At 41.6% G+C, this 14,269-nt stretch overlaps 1 protein-coding gene across 5 annotated transcripts in view; it reads left to right on the forward strand.

Annotated features, from left to right (window-relative positions):
• The window catches only part of LOC125878820 (insulin-like growth factor 2 mRNA-binding protein 1), an 80,161-nt gene that overhangs the window by 43,972 nt on the left and 21,920 nt on the right, over positions 1-14,269 (forward strand). For all 5 annotated transcript variants that reach the window (XM_049560229.1, XM_049560228.1, XM_049560227.1 and 2 more), the window contains exons 3-4: positions 10,478-10,526; positions 13,160-13,211. In XM_049560229.1, coding sequence (XP_049416186.1) covers positions 10,478-10,526; positions 13,160-13,211 — 101 coding nt within the window. The remainder of the gene's footprint in view (positions 1-10,477; positions 10,527-13,159; positions 13,212-14,269) is intronic.

Raw genomic sequence — 14,269 nt, forward strand, 5'->3', positions numbered from 1 at the left:
AAATATAAATATAAATATCTATCTATCTATCTATCTATCTATCTATCTATCTATCTATACATATATATACATGTATATCTTATCCTATCAAACTGAGTTAAAAGATAGTCAAGATCACCAAAATCTATGCATAATCACTGTATGTTGAGTCAAATTTTCAATATATAATCAATATAGTAACACTGTGTTATTAATACATTACTGCTGTATCATCAATATGTTATCACTGTGTGACTTTAAAAGAAAAAGCTAAGCAAGATCCAAATATAATAGTAGAATGAAGCCCCTATAGTAAAAGCTAGCCAGGAGAAGGAGGGGCAGCTTGGATAACAGACACCAGGGTCCACTGCAGGCTAATAGACACCATGCAACACCTGGGACATACACGCACCCTGAGGCCAGTCCAAGCACCTGCAACATACACACCAACTCAGACTTGGATGATTGGGATACATCAAAGGGGAGATGAGATAAGATATGGAAGATGTAAACTGCTGAGGCTGACACTTTTTAGAAGGAAGGCCCCCCAACCGGTTTTAACTGGTTTTAGGGGTCTGTCAGGGGTCAAGTGACATAGAAGTGATGTTGTGACGTATATGACTTGAAAATGAGGGTAATTCTACACATATGATTGGTTAAAAAACTTAAGAAAGTGAGCGAGAGAGAGAGAGACCGAGTATTAAGGTCAGTGCTTTCTTTGATTTTATTGGAAGCAAGTTTTACTGAATTTTGACCAACACCACGATTTTTAGTTCAAGGGCAGCAAATAAATCCACAGCAGTGTCAGTCAAACCCATCAAACATGCCTTTTGCATTGGAAATTCCCACTAGGAGTGCTAAGATAGTGCCAACACACATTGTTCCTCAAACAAATCATAATATTATTTGATCTAAGACTTTGGATGATATTAAACTATGTGGTGCTGAATCATTTTATGCCCACGTTACTGTGTATGTTATTATATGTGTTGTGTTTATGTGCATTGTCCCACTAGACTGCTGGGAACACTTCCCACTGACTTTTCATCTTATACTTTGTTTCTGTTGTCTCACATGTAATCATCTTAAGACCAGCATTGCTAACCATACTGTGATACACACATGGTTTTCTAGAGACGTTCAAACTAGTGTTGTGCTTATAAAAGCAGCAACACCAATGTTTACAACAACAAAGTCACTATATAAACTTAATAATATCTCAGTGGAAACAACTCTAAAATGTTAATAAAATAAATCAATACAGGCTATTGAGTGAAGTTTAGTAAGAATGAAAACAGAGATCAGCCACTGTCTCCTGTCCTCTGTCCACCTCCCTTTGCTGCTGATTGAATCACTGTGTGCAGGTACTGCTGCTAATTTTGGGAAACTAATCTAAACAGTTAGACATAAAGGGCTCCAGTTTCGCAGACCGGGCATGGCGGGGGCGCAGCGCACCTGCGCTTCGCCAACTGGGTGTGGCCAGGCGGATCTCCTCTTTCCCACCTCCGTCCCTCCTACCGGCGCAAGTCGGAAAGAGGGAGGAGAGAAGGCGTGGAGTGGGTTTTACACACATCACACCAATCAAATGAGCCCCTCTCCTCGCCCTTAAATGCGCCACGCGAAGGCGTAATGAGAGTTTACTCAATTCGCCATTGCAAAAGAGAGCAGCAGCGTCAGACGGCCAAACTTCTCCCAGGAGGAAACTGATGTTTTGGTCCGGGAGGTCCAAGCTCGCAGTGTCCGAATATACGGAACAGCGAGCAGACCTCCATGGGCTGATGATGCAAAGGTAGCCTGGGAGGAGGTCACCACAACTGTAAATCAATGTTGCGTTTCTCTTGTGCGCATGCGCGCGCTCTCTCTTTCTCTCTCGCAGTCTCACTCTGTTTCTTTTCTTTTGACTTTTCTAAGATGACAGATGCTGAATATATACTCCCTATCTGATGCTGTGGCTGTTTGTGGCTGGCTGAGAGGGATGTGAACTCATTAGTTTGCAGCTGTGTTAATCAAATCAGGTTGGGTTTCCATTACGCGTGCCAAACATGCCAAACGGTGCCAATCCCCTTTGATCTGACATCAGATGTGACGGGACAGTCGATATAGAGATACATTTATGTGCTGATTGCAGATAGTTGCATTGAATAGTGTTTTTTTGGCTATTTATGGCATTGTTAATGTGCCTGATATTCTGGAAACCTGCCTGTGAGGTTTTGGTGACATGTGCGTACTGTCCGCCGGTCAGCCAAACTTCGGTTTACACCTGCTGTGCTCCCCCTGCACTGACAGTAGACCTGGTTTCAGATGGCGAGCTTTTAGCGCACCTTCGGTGAAGCCTTTTGGCACGAAACTGTCACTGCTCCAAGCTGGATCTGTCGACACCTCCCCCTGCTCACCACACCCATCTCAGCGCACCTCGGTCTGCCAAACTACCAAACTGAGTGCGCCTCGGGTTGAGCTGCTCGAAACCACCTCTGCGCAGGGTTCGCCACCCAAACAGCTGTTGTTGTTTAGTCTTATTTCTTTCTTTACAGTGAACTCAAACAACATCAAACCAACCAAATAATGTTTAATACTATGAATCTTTTAACAATTACCTTTGGTGAAATGACTGTAAAAATTTCTGTTAAATGAGGATAGTCATGCGAATTAAGTGGACAGCCAATCTAGTTTTGAGTAGCAAAAAAACAATACTCGTAGTCGTCGTCCTCCGCTTATCCAGGTCCGGGTCGCGGGGGCAGCAGCCTCAGCAAAGAAGCCCAGACAGTCCTCCCCCAGCCACTTCCATCAGCTCTTCCGCGGGAACCCCGAGGCGTTCCCAGGCCAGCCGGGTGATGTAGTCCCTCCAGTGTGTCCTGGGGCATCCCCGAGGTTTCCTCCCGTTTGGACATGCCCGAAACCGCTCCCAAGAGAGGCGTCCGGAAGGCATCCTTATCAGATGCCCGAACCACCTCAACTGGCTCCTCTTGATGTGGAGGAGCAGCGGCTCTACTCTGAGTCCCTCCCAGATGTCCGAGCTCCTCAACCTATCCCTAAGGCTGAGCACAGCCACCCTGCGGAGGAAACTCATCTCGGCTGCTTGTACTCGCGATCTCGTTCTTTCGGTCACTACCCAGAGCTCGTGACCATAGGTGAGGGTTGGAACGTAGATCGAGACCGGTAAATCGAGAGCTTCATTTTTTGGCTAAGCTCCCTATTCACCACAACAGACCAGTTAAGCGCCTGCATCGCTGCTGACGCCGCCCCAATCCGCCGCCCCAATCCGCCGCCCCAATCTGCCTCCCCATTCTGCCTGTCAATCTCCTGCTCCATCCTACCCTCACTCATGAACAAGATCCCGAGGAACTACACGGTGCCAGACCCCCGAGGCCTCTTTGATGGCCACGTCTGGCCCATGTATTTGAAAAAAATGAGGCATCTTGTCACATATAATAAAACAAGTGTTTGGCAGGGAAAAAAAATAAGGAGGGATGGCAGTATGCTTTAAAATTCTTGAACAAATCTCTACCTAAAATAATATAACTCATTCTACTATATTTAGCTAGACGAAATAAGTTAGCCTTTGCAGACCTACTAACTCCTATAATTTCCTGCACACCCTCCCTGATAAAACCTTTTTCCAGTTGTTGGGAGCAGGAATGTTGTTTCTTTACATTTCTAATGGGAGCTGATAGCATGTCTTTGGAGTAAAGCAAAGAAACAAGGCAGCGTTTTAGATGTGGTCTGTGATGTAACAGGTCAACCAGAAGAAGTTCTAGAACCAACACGATTAAAGGGTGGCATATCGCCACCTATTGTAGTGGAGTCAGACATACTCAGTAAATCGATTCCCCTCCTGTGCTTGTATACTGGGCTTGTGGATTAATTTGCTGCCCTCAAACCAAAAAATGGTCTGTGATGTTGGTCAAAATTCAGTAAAACTTGCTTCCAATAAAACCAAAGAAAGTTCAGAGCACTCTGATGAAAAACCAGAAGGCTGATCAGAAGCCCAATGCAAGAAGGTTTATTTATTCAGAGATGACATCGTATCTGAGTTGTTGGTCCAGACCAAGAACTGAACTCAAAAGGCCTGGGCACTGACCTTAATACTCTGTCTCTCTCTCTCTCTCTCTCTCTCTTTCTCAGTTTCTCAAGTTTTTAACCAATCATATGTGTAGAACTACTCTTATTTTTTCTAATTCATATTAGTCACAACATCACTTCTACGTCACTTGACCCCTGAAAGGCCCCTGGAAACCCCCCTCAAACCAGTTAAAACTGGTTGGGCGGGTTGTTTTTCTCTGTCTTTATCGCCCTTATCTTAACCCTTCCCTTCATGTATCTCCAGGTCTGAGTTGGTGTGTATGTTGCTGGTGCTTGGACTGTCCTCGGGGTGAGGTGTGTTTTCCAGGCCGTATATGTACTACGGTGTCTTTTAGCCTGCCAGTGGGCCCTAGTCTCTCTATGCTTGAAGCTGCCCCTCCTTCTCCTGGCTTGCTTTTACTATAGGGGCTTCATTCTACTATTATATTTGCATCTTGCTTGGCTTTTTCTTTTATATTCACACAGTAATAATATGATGATGACACATTGATGACACAGTGGTAATATATTGATTATACATTGATAATATATTGCTAATACAACTCAACACACAGTAATTATGCCTAGATGTTGGTGCTCTTGACTACCTTTTAACTCAGTTTGATAGGATATGATATACATGTACACACATACACATGCATATATACATACACACACATGTATGTATATATATATATATATATATATATATATATATATATACACACATATATATATATATATTATATTTACACACACACATTCACATGCACATAATGATCAGACACTCAACACTGGGACAAGGACAGTTGTAGTCCAGATTGGTTCTTGTGTAGGTTCTTGGTATGATAGCTTTTCTATTTTCTTAACATATGATAAATCAAAGTGATTTTGTGATATAATATTGAAATACCATTTTATACCTTGGAGGCTGTATTTAACTTCAGTGCCATGTGGTAGGTTAAGTTGGAGAACTGGCTAAATTTACCCTACAGCATTTGGCTCAATTTTCCCCATAGCTGCCATTTTGGCAAAAAAAAAAAAAAGGCCAGTTTAGCAATTCTTGGCTAATCTTTGGCTAAATGATTCACATGGTTATATACAATGACAGATCACCAACACGTATAATACACATTTATAGACTTGGATGAATTAGCTTTGACATAACATGACATGCTGAAAGCAAAAAACTGATTGTATGTGTAAATATGTACTTATACCAATACCATCTGCTTCTCTTCATCACAGCCATATAGAAATGATGGGTGCTTCCTGAATTTATCGTCACATGACAACAAATGTGCACAGTTGCCTAGGAAGAGGGGGTGGGTCATGGTATCCCACTCTCCTCCCCTTATTTTAAGTATCATTTTGATGTATTTATCAATTAGCAGAAATGTAGCACAATATGGAAGTAAAAGCAGTGCTGCTTATTTAAAAGTGAAAAAAAGTTAATTGTATACATAGTTGTGATCTCAATATTTATCAAAATAATCATAATTATCATTTTGGTCGTAATTGTGCAGTCCTACTACTGCCTCAACCACTCCACTGTATGTACCACTTTGTCTTATACACTAAATGAGAGATTTAATGAGTTGCTTGCAACTTGGAAAGATTAGGTATACAACACAACACAAAAAAAACATCATATTGTTTGGAATCCATTTATTTCCCTCCCTCAGCATTGGTAAGCTCACTCCTTTACCACAGCCCGTTGCACAAAAAACCTAACACATGCTAATATCTGGCTTTTTAATGTAATGGGAAAGGTTACAGTCGACATTCACATCCGAGTCAAATTACTCTGTAGTAGTCACAGGTATTTATTGGCTGGATGGAAACACAACATCTTGGTGAATGTGATAATTTTAGTCCTTTTACCTGTAAGATGCAATGATACACCACATAAAAAAAACACCTGCCTCAGCCTAAGCACCGCTCAAACACTGTAATCACTGTAATGCTTTCCCAGGCCTCCATGCTGCCTTCTACTGTTTACTTACCTGTTTTCCAACCTGTCTGTGCATCAAACATGACACACCAGCAAAAAACACAGAAAGGCATATTCATCTGCTGCAGAGCCCTGTACTCAGCTCTGCTCTACTGGCTCGTGAAAGGGATCTATCACATATTTTTAGCGGGTTTTCTGGGATTTAAAAAAAACAACACATATATGCTTTCATTTTGGTGGAAATGGGTATTACAGTTGCTGCTGCAACTGCAATTAGTCTTGCAGTAGAGGTGTAATTATCAGTTAGCGCCATGTCTCTGTTGCTGTGGTTGTAAGTGTGGATCATTCTGCAGATGATAAGGTAGAGGAGTTAGTGTTGCCTGACAGTGCACAAGATTACATGTAGGGTAGGGGTAGATGTTATGAACACATATAAACTGTTTGCCATTAACTGGAAGTTTTGTTTGTATATGAAAGCGTAAGATAACTCCCTACACAGAAGCATGCCTCGCTGTAGTCCCACAGCCCCATCTGTCTGATCTAAAGTGCTCTAACCCTTGGCCTTTGATCCCTCCTAGAGGCAAAGCCTTTCTTTGCTTATTGAGGACCACTCTTTTCATTTTCTTGGCCTCTTTTCCTTCTTCCCGTCTTTCTCTTCAATCCTTTGTTCTGCTGGAGGCTTGAGCTGAGCATGGATTTAATACCTTCACAGCTGAGGGAACCTCAACAGCTCCAGTTTTTACATTGGACATTTTCAAGCTTTATTGGCAAAGTGTTTCGATCTTTGCATATCAACAGTAAGCCATGGAGGAGGATGTTGCATTTCTTTCTTGTTGAGTGGTGCAATTTTGATAATGACTCACTTCTGCTCCACTGTTTGTCATTTTCAGGTATATGTACCATTAGAACATGGAGTCCATTAGAGCACAACCTGCTCAGGTTGACACAGGGTGGACAGGCCACTACCATGTAGATAAAAGTCAAAGATGTTTCAAATGAAAACACATGAGTGAATGACCATGTAAGAAAATGTGAAGCATGTTGTTCTGTTGTCCATATTTCCACCCATCCAGCTTCTTTGCCCACCCATTCCTAACCTGTTGCCATGGTTTCAGCCAATGGGATAGGCAGTGAGTTGGCAGGCGGCAGCGGTAGGGGTCAAACAAGTTCACTGTTGGGGGCTTGATGGGGGTTGGGATGTATGTGTGGGTGTGATGGAGGGATGCTGGGACACTGGAGAGGATAATGGGGAGTTGATGCGGTTGAGAAGGTGGGACTTAGCATGTGTGTGTCCGCAAGTTTTGATGTACAGAGTAGAAGTATGTGGAGAACAGGTGTGTTTTAGGCAGGCAGGGGGATGGAGTAAGCGATTATAGCTAAGCTTTGAACAAGGATCAAAGGACTTTTCAATTTTTAATTTTTATTTTATTTTTTTTTTGGTGGGGGATGTCAGGTATTTCAGATGCACAAAAGACTATTCATCTGTGCTGGAGCCTCCTGGGGGTTTGGGTGGGGTTTGGTATGGGAGATGGAGATGGGGGTTGGTTGTTGTTGGGAATTAGGGCTATTGATGCTCAGTTGGGTGGGGTGTGGGATTGGATTAAGAGTGGTAAAGATGGAAGACTGCACTCTTTCACATTTCAATATAGCAGCTTCAGTAAGAAGGACTAGGGTCAAAGGTGCAGCTCTAATGCAACAGATAGAAAATTGTCCTGTGTAGGGATGGGCTCAGGATTTGTAACAGTCTGAATCCTGAGCATCATTTAGTTTCAACTCTGTTCCAATCACCGAGACACATATTCCTAGGTCTGATCTTTTGTGGGACTGAGCCATGTTACAAATTAAAATATTGTTTCCTTTACATGCACTATTTTCAGTAAGACAACTTAGTTTTGTACTTCAGAGATAGAGCAGTTCAGAATGTTTTATCCCTCCACAACAACTTATCAGAAGGGGACCAATAAAGATATACCACAACTGATTAAATCCTCCTGCCACTGAACAATACGTACATGGGAGTTCTCAAGATTACAAGAATCAAACCCCAAGGAGGTAACAGAATGACAAAGGCCTGCTTTGTGTTCCTAAAGTACTGAATGCTAAATGGAAGGAGGGTCAATATTGAGGACGCCCATAAGCAACTGTGAAGCGATGAAGGACAAGATATAGCCAAGAAAACATACACACATACATGATTACAGTGGTTACAGCAAGCAAGCAGAACCCCAAACCTGGTTAGCTATGACATTTATGCCTTGTGATGAAATATGTGTTGGCTGGAAATCCTGATCACTGAAGGGTTGCACTCATTTCAAGTCAATCTAGATGCCAGGATAGGTGCAATGTGTAAAGTGTCCTGTTTTTGCCCACAATGTCTACTCTCAATAAAAACTGTTTTTATTGCAGTCCCTTTGTCCTTAGACAAACTAGAAAGGAGCATCTGCTTTCACATGAATAAAAAAAGGCTGAAGTGCCCACTTTCAACTGACACCCGCAGCTCACACAGGACACACTGTACAGATAGAGGAAGTATGATGTGCCACTCTGGGAAGAAAGTGTCTTTTAATTGCTGCTTTTCTGGAGCATTAATGATGAATGCATCATTTGCATCATTTTCAGTTCAATTTAATTTTTTTTTATTTATAAAGCTCAATATCAGAAATCACACTTTGCCTCAGAGGATTTTACAGCATTCAACATCCCTCCGTCCTTTGGACCCTCACAGCGGATAAGGAAAAACTCCCCAAAAAAACCTTTAACGGGGAAAAAATGGTAGAAACCTCAGGAAGAGCAACTGAGGAGGGATCCCTCTTCCAGGACGGATAGACGTGCAATAGATATCATGTGTACAGAACAGATCAACATAATAAATTTACAATAATCCATATGACAAAATTATACAAAAAGAGAGGGAGAGTTAGAGAGAGACTAAGACAGACAGAGACAGAGAGTATAAATAATATTTTGGTAGCACATATATATATATATATATATATATATATATACACATATATATATATTATCCATGTGTAGCTGCAAATGGAGGGAACCCGCGAGACAGTGGAGCACAAAGACACCGGAGAAGAAGCCGAGTAAGTGACATGCATAGGACGTGAATGTTAGCAAGTGAAGACGAACCAACTTTTCCGAATCTGACTGGGGGAAGGAGAGAAGAGGCTCAGTGTGCCATAGGAGGACCCTGGCAGACTAGGCCTATATCAGCCTAACTAGGGGCCAGACCAAGTCTAGCCTGAGTCAGTTCTTACTATACTGTAATCTTTATGAAAGAGGAAAGTCTTAAGTCTATTTTTAAATGTGGAGACTGTGCCTGCCTCCTGGACTGAAACAGGAAGATGATTCCACAGGAGAGGAGCCTGATAGCTGAAGGCTCTGGCTCCTGATCTACTTTTGGAGACTTTAGGGATCACGAGTAACCCTGCATTCTCAGAGCGCAGTGTTCTGGTGGGATAATATGGCACTATGAGCTCTCTAAGATATGACGGAGCTTGACCATTTAGAGCTTTTTAAGTTAACAGGAGGATTTTAAATTCAATTCTGGATTTTACAGGGAGCCAGTGCAGAGAAGCTAAAACAGGAGAGATATGATCTCGTTTCTTAGTTCCTGTTAGTACATGTGTCACAACATTATGGATCAGCTATAGAGTTTTTAAAAAGTTGTTAGAACAACCTGAAAATAGGGAATAACAGTATTCCAGCCTTGAGGTAACAAATGCATGGACCAATTTTTCTGCATCTTTTTGAGACAGGATAGGCCTAATTTTTGTAATATTACACAGATGAAAGAACACAGTCTGTGAAGTTTGTTTTATATGGGAGTTAAAAGACAAATTTTGGGCAAATGTTACTCCAAGGTGTCTTACAGTTGTGCTAGAGGCCAGAGCAACGCCATCTAGAGAAACTACTGTATATCTTCAGATAGAGTTTCTGAGGTGTTTGGGCCGAAGAACAATAACTTCAGTTTTGTCTGAATGTGAATTTCCTGACTGACAGAGAAAAGTTACACCAAAAATAAACATTTCAGTTCCCCCCTTTAATGATGTCAACAAAAAAAAAATCAAGTTTGACACACAACCTGGATGTGTATGATGCAACAGTTGAAGATGACCATGTCAAATGTGATTGGACTTCTATTCAATTCCCTGTGTTTAGAAAGCTCTCCAGCTGAACCAGTCACAGCTTATGGACGGAGTGTTACTACACCATTTTGATTAAGTGTTCTTATCAAACAAACTGTCCTCTCAAGACACCTCCTGTCTCTCGCCTATTTTTCCTCTCACTTACTCTCATCCCCGACCATGCAAGCTCAGTACTTCTCTTGTGCACTGAGCTGATATGCTGTTTTTCTTGATTCCTTACATCACAAGCCTTATTTTTATCTCAGAGATCTAAAGTTGGAGATACTTCTCTTTCTATTTGCCGATGCTTTAACTCACTAATATGGTCTCTTTCTTGTTCTCTCAACAGGACCAGGAAACTGCAGATAAGAAATATTCCACCTCACCTGCAGTGGGAGGTTAGTTTGTATTTCATGTTTCCTGTAATATTTTTCTTGCTGGGATCATTAATAGTCTGTAACTGGGACTTCACACTGCCTGGCACCACATCACATTCCCACCACCACAACATCTCCTCTTTACATTTGGTGAAATTAGTGTTTTTTGCTGTTTGGGTATAGGATTCAAAATCAAGTCCTCAGGCTGGCATGTGTGTCTTATTATTGGCCAGTCAGCAAAGCTCAGCAAAACTAGCTAAACCTTGACAAGGACATTTGAACCCCTCGCCAGTCAAAAACATAGCAAGGCAGATTTCTGCTTTAGCTCTTATTCTTTGGATATCACATAGCTGTCAACTCTCGTGAGAGTCACACAATTGGTTGGTTTCACATGGTCTCACCCCACACCTCCAATTTCTCACGCCAAAAAAAAAAAAAAAAAAAAAAAAAAAAAATGCTGGTTGTCGTTCCACTCCTTTACGGTGTGGCGCCACCTTACATAACTAGGCTACTACTACCTCAAATGATGCCCTTCTGGTAGTAAGAAGAGGAATAAGAAATGGTTCAACTCTTGCATTTCTCACCTCCAGGTATGTTGGCATGTGTGTTGTGAAGTAGTTAGGCTTTTAATCTTTACATTTAGGGGTGATGGTAGCGTAGTGGATAGTGTTGGCACTCCATATAGCCTTCAGAGGTGATGCCTCGCTTGTTTTACTCCCTGTCTTGTTTGTATATTCTTTGGTCAGAATAAATATTTGAAAAAAAAAAAAGTGATGCCCCTCTGCCGTGGTCATGGGTTCAACTCTGACTTGCAACCATTTATTGCACGTCATTCCCTCACTCTGTCCTATCCATTAAAGGTGAAAAAGCCCCAAAGAATAATCTTAAACCTTACGTTTAGTTTCTTATATGTGTTATGAGAGCATGTCAAGGCATTTGGAGAGCTTTGTAAATGTCAAAAATGCTAAATTACTACTTTAAATTAGTACTTTATGTTAGCAGCTAAATTGAAATAGTAGCCTATTGCTGCAGCAGCCATCCTTTCAAGCAGCTGGGCAGAGCAAGCAGTAGATAGGCGAAAAATTCCGCTGTCATAAATTTTGGGTGCTAACTGAACGTATGCTCATTGATAGACATATTTAGCAGAACTGAGCAATTGTTTGTTTATGTGATTGAAATTATGTGATTGGAATTGCACTTATGAGTTCATTTGGTAGTCACCACACTAAAATGATGTAAAACAAGGCAAATTAGAAACACGATTCATGACAAATGCAAGAGACAAATTTACATTAATATCGACACAGCATTTATTTTTTAATATAAATTTATGTCTGTGTAATAGGCCACATTATGTTTAATGAAGGTTTTGTGGTTACCTGTCGTATTTGGAAAAGAAAAGAAAATTGAAGTATTAAAACACAATTGTCTGTGATATTAACAGGTATTATTGTGTAGGCCTAAACGACAAAATTGTCAGCCCCGCTGAATCTCACTCCAAGGCCTTTTGAAAAGTTGGCAGCCCTGGATATCATACGAACAGCTGAATAAGGATATGTTGCAAATGTAGTGCTGTTATCTCCACCGTTGAAACAGCCGATCTCCAGCCAGGCTGTGCAATGTGTTTCCAAAGCCCCTTTCTCACTGCATTATAAAAACCTAACACCCACTACATCTGGGTTTTATATTTAATGGGAAAAGTTAATATCGGCATTCACATGCAGATCACATATCACCACTTTCTCACTGGACTTTGACATCTACATATTACGCGCTAGGTATCCTACTGCGTCTGCTGATGACGTTCCAGGATACCACAATGACCAGGACATCAACAAAGCACATGGTTAGTTTTAGAAAAAAAAATATCATGGTTTAGCTCTACATTCATATGGAAGCAAACAGCATCCACCCAGCCATCCACCACCCCTCCCACCTGCCATATAAGATCTTTTCAGCTCCTTATATTTCATCATTACTGGCAGTGTTTCAAACTGATGCCATCATGTGGCCTATCATACCACTATGACAGGTTCGTACAGCCGACTGGCGGCATATCACAACATCGCATCGCATCAGTTTTTGGCGTCTGTGTCTGATGCCGACATCACTAACTAAGCGAATGTGCATGGGCTGGGATTAAATATTTACTAATACTGACAGGATTACATTTCACTGAAATTGTACCCATACAATTTCATTTGGCAAATGAATAAACTGATGGACTGACTGTCACTGTGATGCCCTCTGTCCATACAGCAGCACCTATAAGCAGCCTTTGAAATCCTGAGTGGTCTGTTAGTTATAGTTTCCTAATGCATTTAATTTAGTGTTTTTGCATGTAAGAAAGTGCTCACTATTTTTGTTTCATCTTTGCTCTCTGTCATGATGATGAAAAATCTACATGATTAAATTAGATCATGTCTTGTAGGTCCTTGTTTTGTATGTATCCAGATGGATTCAATTAGGACACAGTGAACTATACTACGATGCCAACTCTGTCTTATTAGGCTAAGGTGTATTCTGACCATGTGAACTAACTGGGTTCTTTGCCTCTGTGTGTGTGTGTGTGTGTGTGTGTGTGTGTGTGTGTGTGTGTGTGTGTGTGTGTGTGCACGTGTGTGTGCGTGCGTGCGTGCGTGTGTGTGTGTCAGGTGCTGGATGGTCTGTTGGCCCAGTGTGGAACCGTAGAGAACTGTGAACAAGGTAAGACCTCTGAGCTGTACTGTCATTAACTTAAAGCATATTTGATCTTTGCTCCGATTTGTGAACGCTACTGACATCTGCCTTATATAGCCGGTTTTACATAGAAACTCCTAACTCAAGCGCAGGAACAGCACAAGCAAGACCTTAAAGTGTTCCTATTCATGTAGTATTGCGATTTTATGTGGTACTTTGCTGCCCTTAACTGGTAGTAGGGTGATGAGATGAGATGAGATGAGATGAGATGAGATGAGGTGAGGTGAGATGAGATGAGATGAGATGAGATGAGATGAGATGAGATGAGATGAGATGAGTTGAGTTTACAGTGGCAATTACAGTGGCATTCCCTGACGTTAAGAGGGACTCACCCTGGCAGTAATGTCACAGTTTAAAGACCTGATGGCTACTGTTCTGAGGATATGAGTTGATAAGAGACAGAATAGAGTGGATGTGATTGTGCAGCTTTTGTAGCTTTTTAGGACATATTCACTAGGGGATGTTGAAGAAACGACTCATATAACTCGAGGTTGATCTCACAGCCTTGGCGGGTTTATTAAAGACACAAATTACAACTTCACATTCCGCAACAATGAGACAGCAGCGCAGAACACAGAACAGTTCACCAAACATTCTTATACTCCTCCTTAGATAGACAACATACCTAACCTTCTGTGTGTGTGTGTGTGTGTGTGTGTGTGTGTGTGTGTGTGTGTGTGTGTAAATTGTTTTGGAACATTTTGCTCTCATCATTGTTATGTGCAATAAAGTGGAATGACAGAGGAACAAAGTATTTGTATGAAAATGCATTTAATAATTGGGGGCATGGCCTTACCTAGGTTCAATATGCAATTCTTGGGAGATGCGGGGGGGGGGTTCTTGGGTAGGGTGGTATGAGCGATATGTCAGGTAAATCCAGCAGGCAGTTGTGAATGCAATCAATGAGACGCAAGATTCTACAATTGAGGCAAGGTGACATAAAGTAAAACTACCTAGTGACTTGACATAACTAGACACTTTCACTAGTGGACTGTTTTCAACTCAGCGTTAGTCATCCCCATTCA

This window comes from Epinephelus fuscoguttatus, linkage group LG19 (assembly GCF_011397635.1).
Source record: "Epinephelus fuscoguttatus linkage group LG19, E.fuscoguttatus.final_Chr_v1".
NCBI classification, from domain to species: domain Eukaryota; kingdom Metazoa; phylum Chordata; class Actinopteri; order Perciformes; family Serranidae; genus Epinephelus; species Epinephelus fuscoguttatus.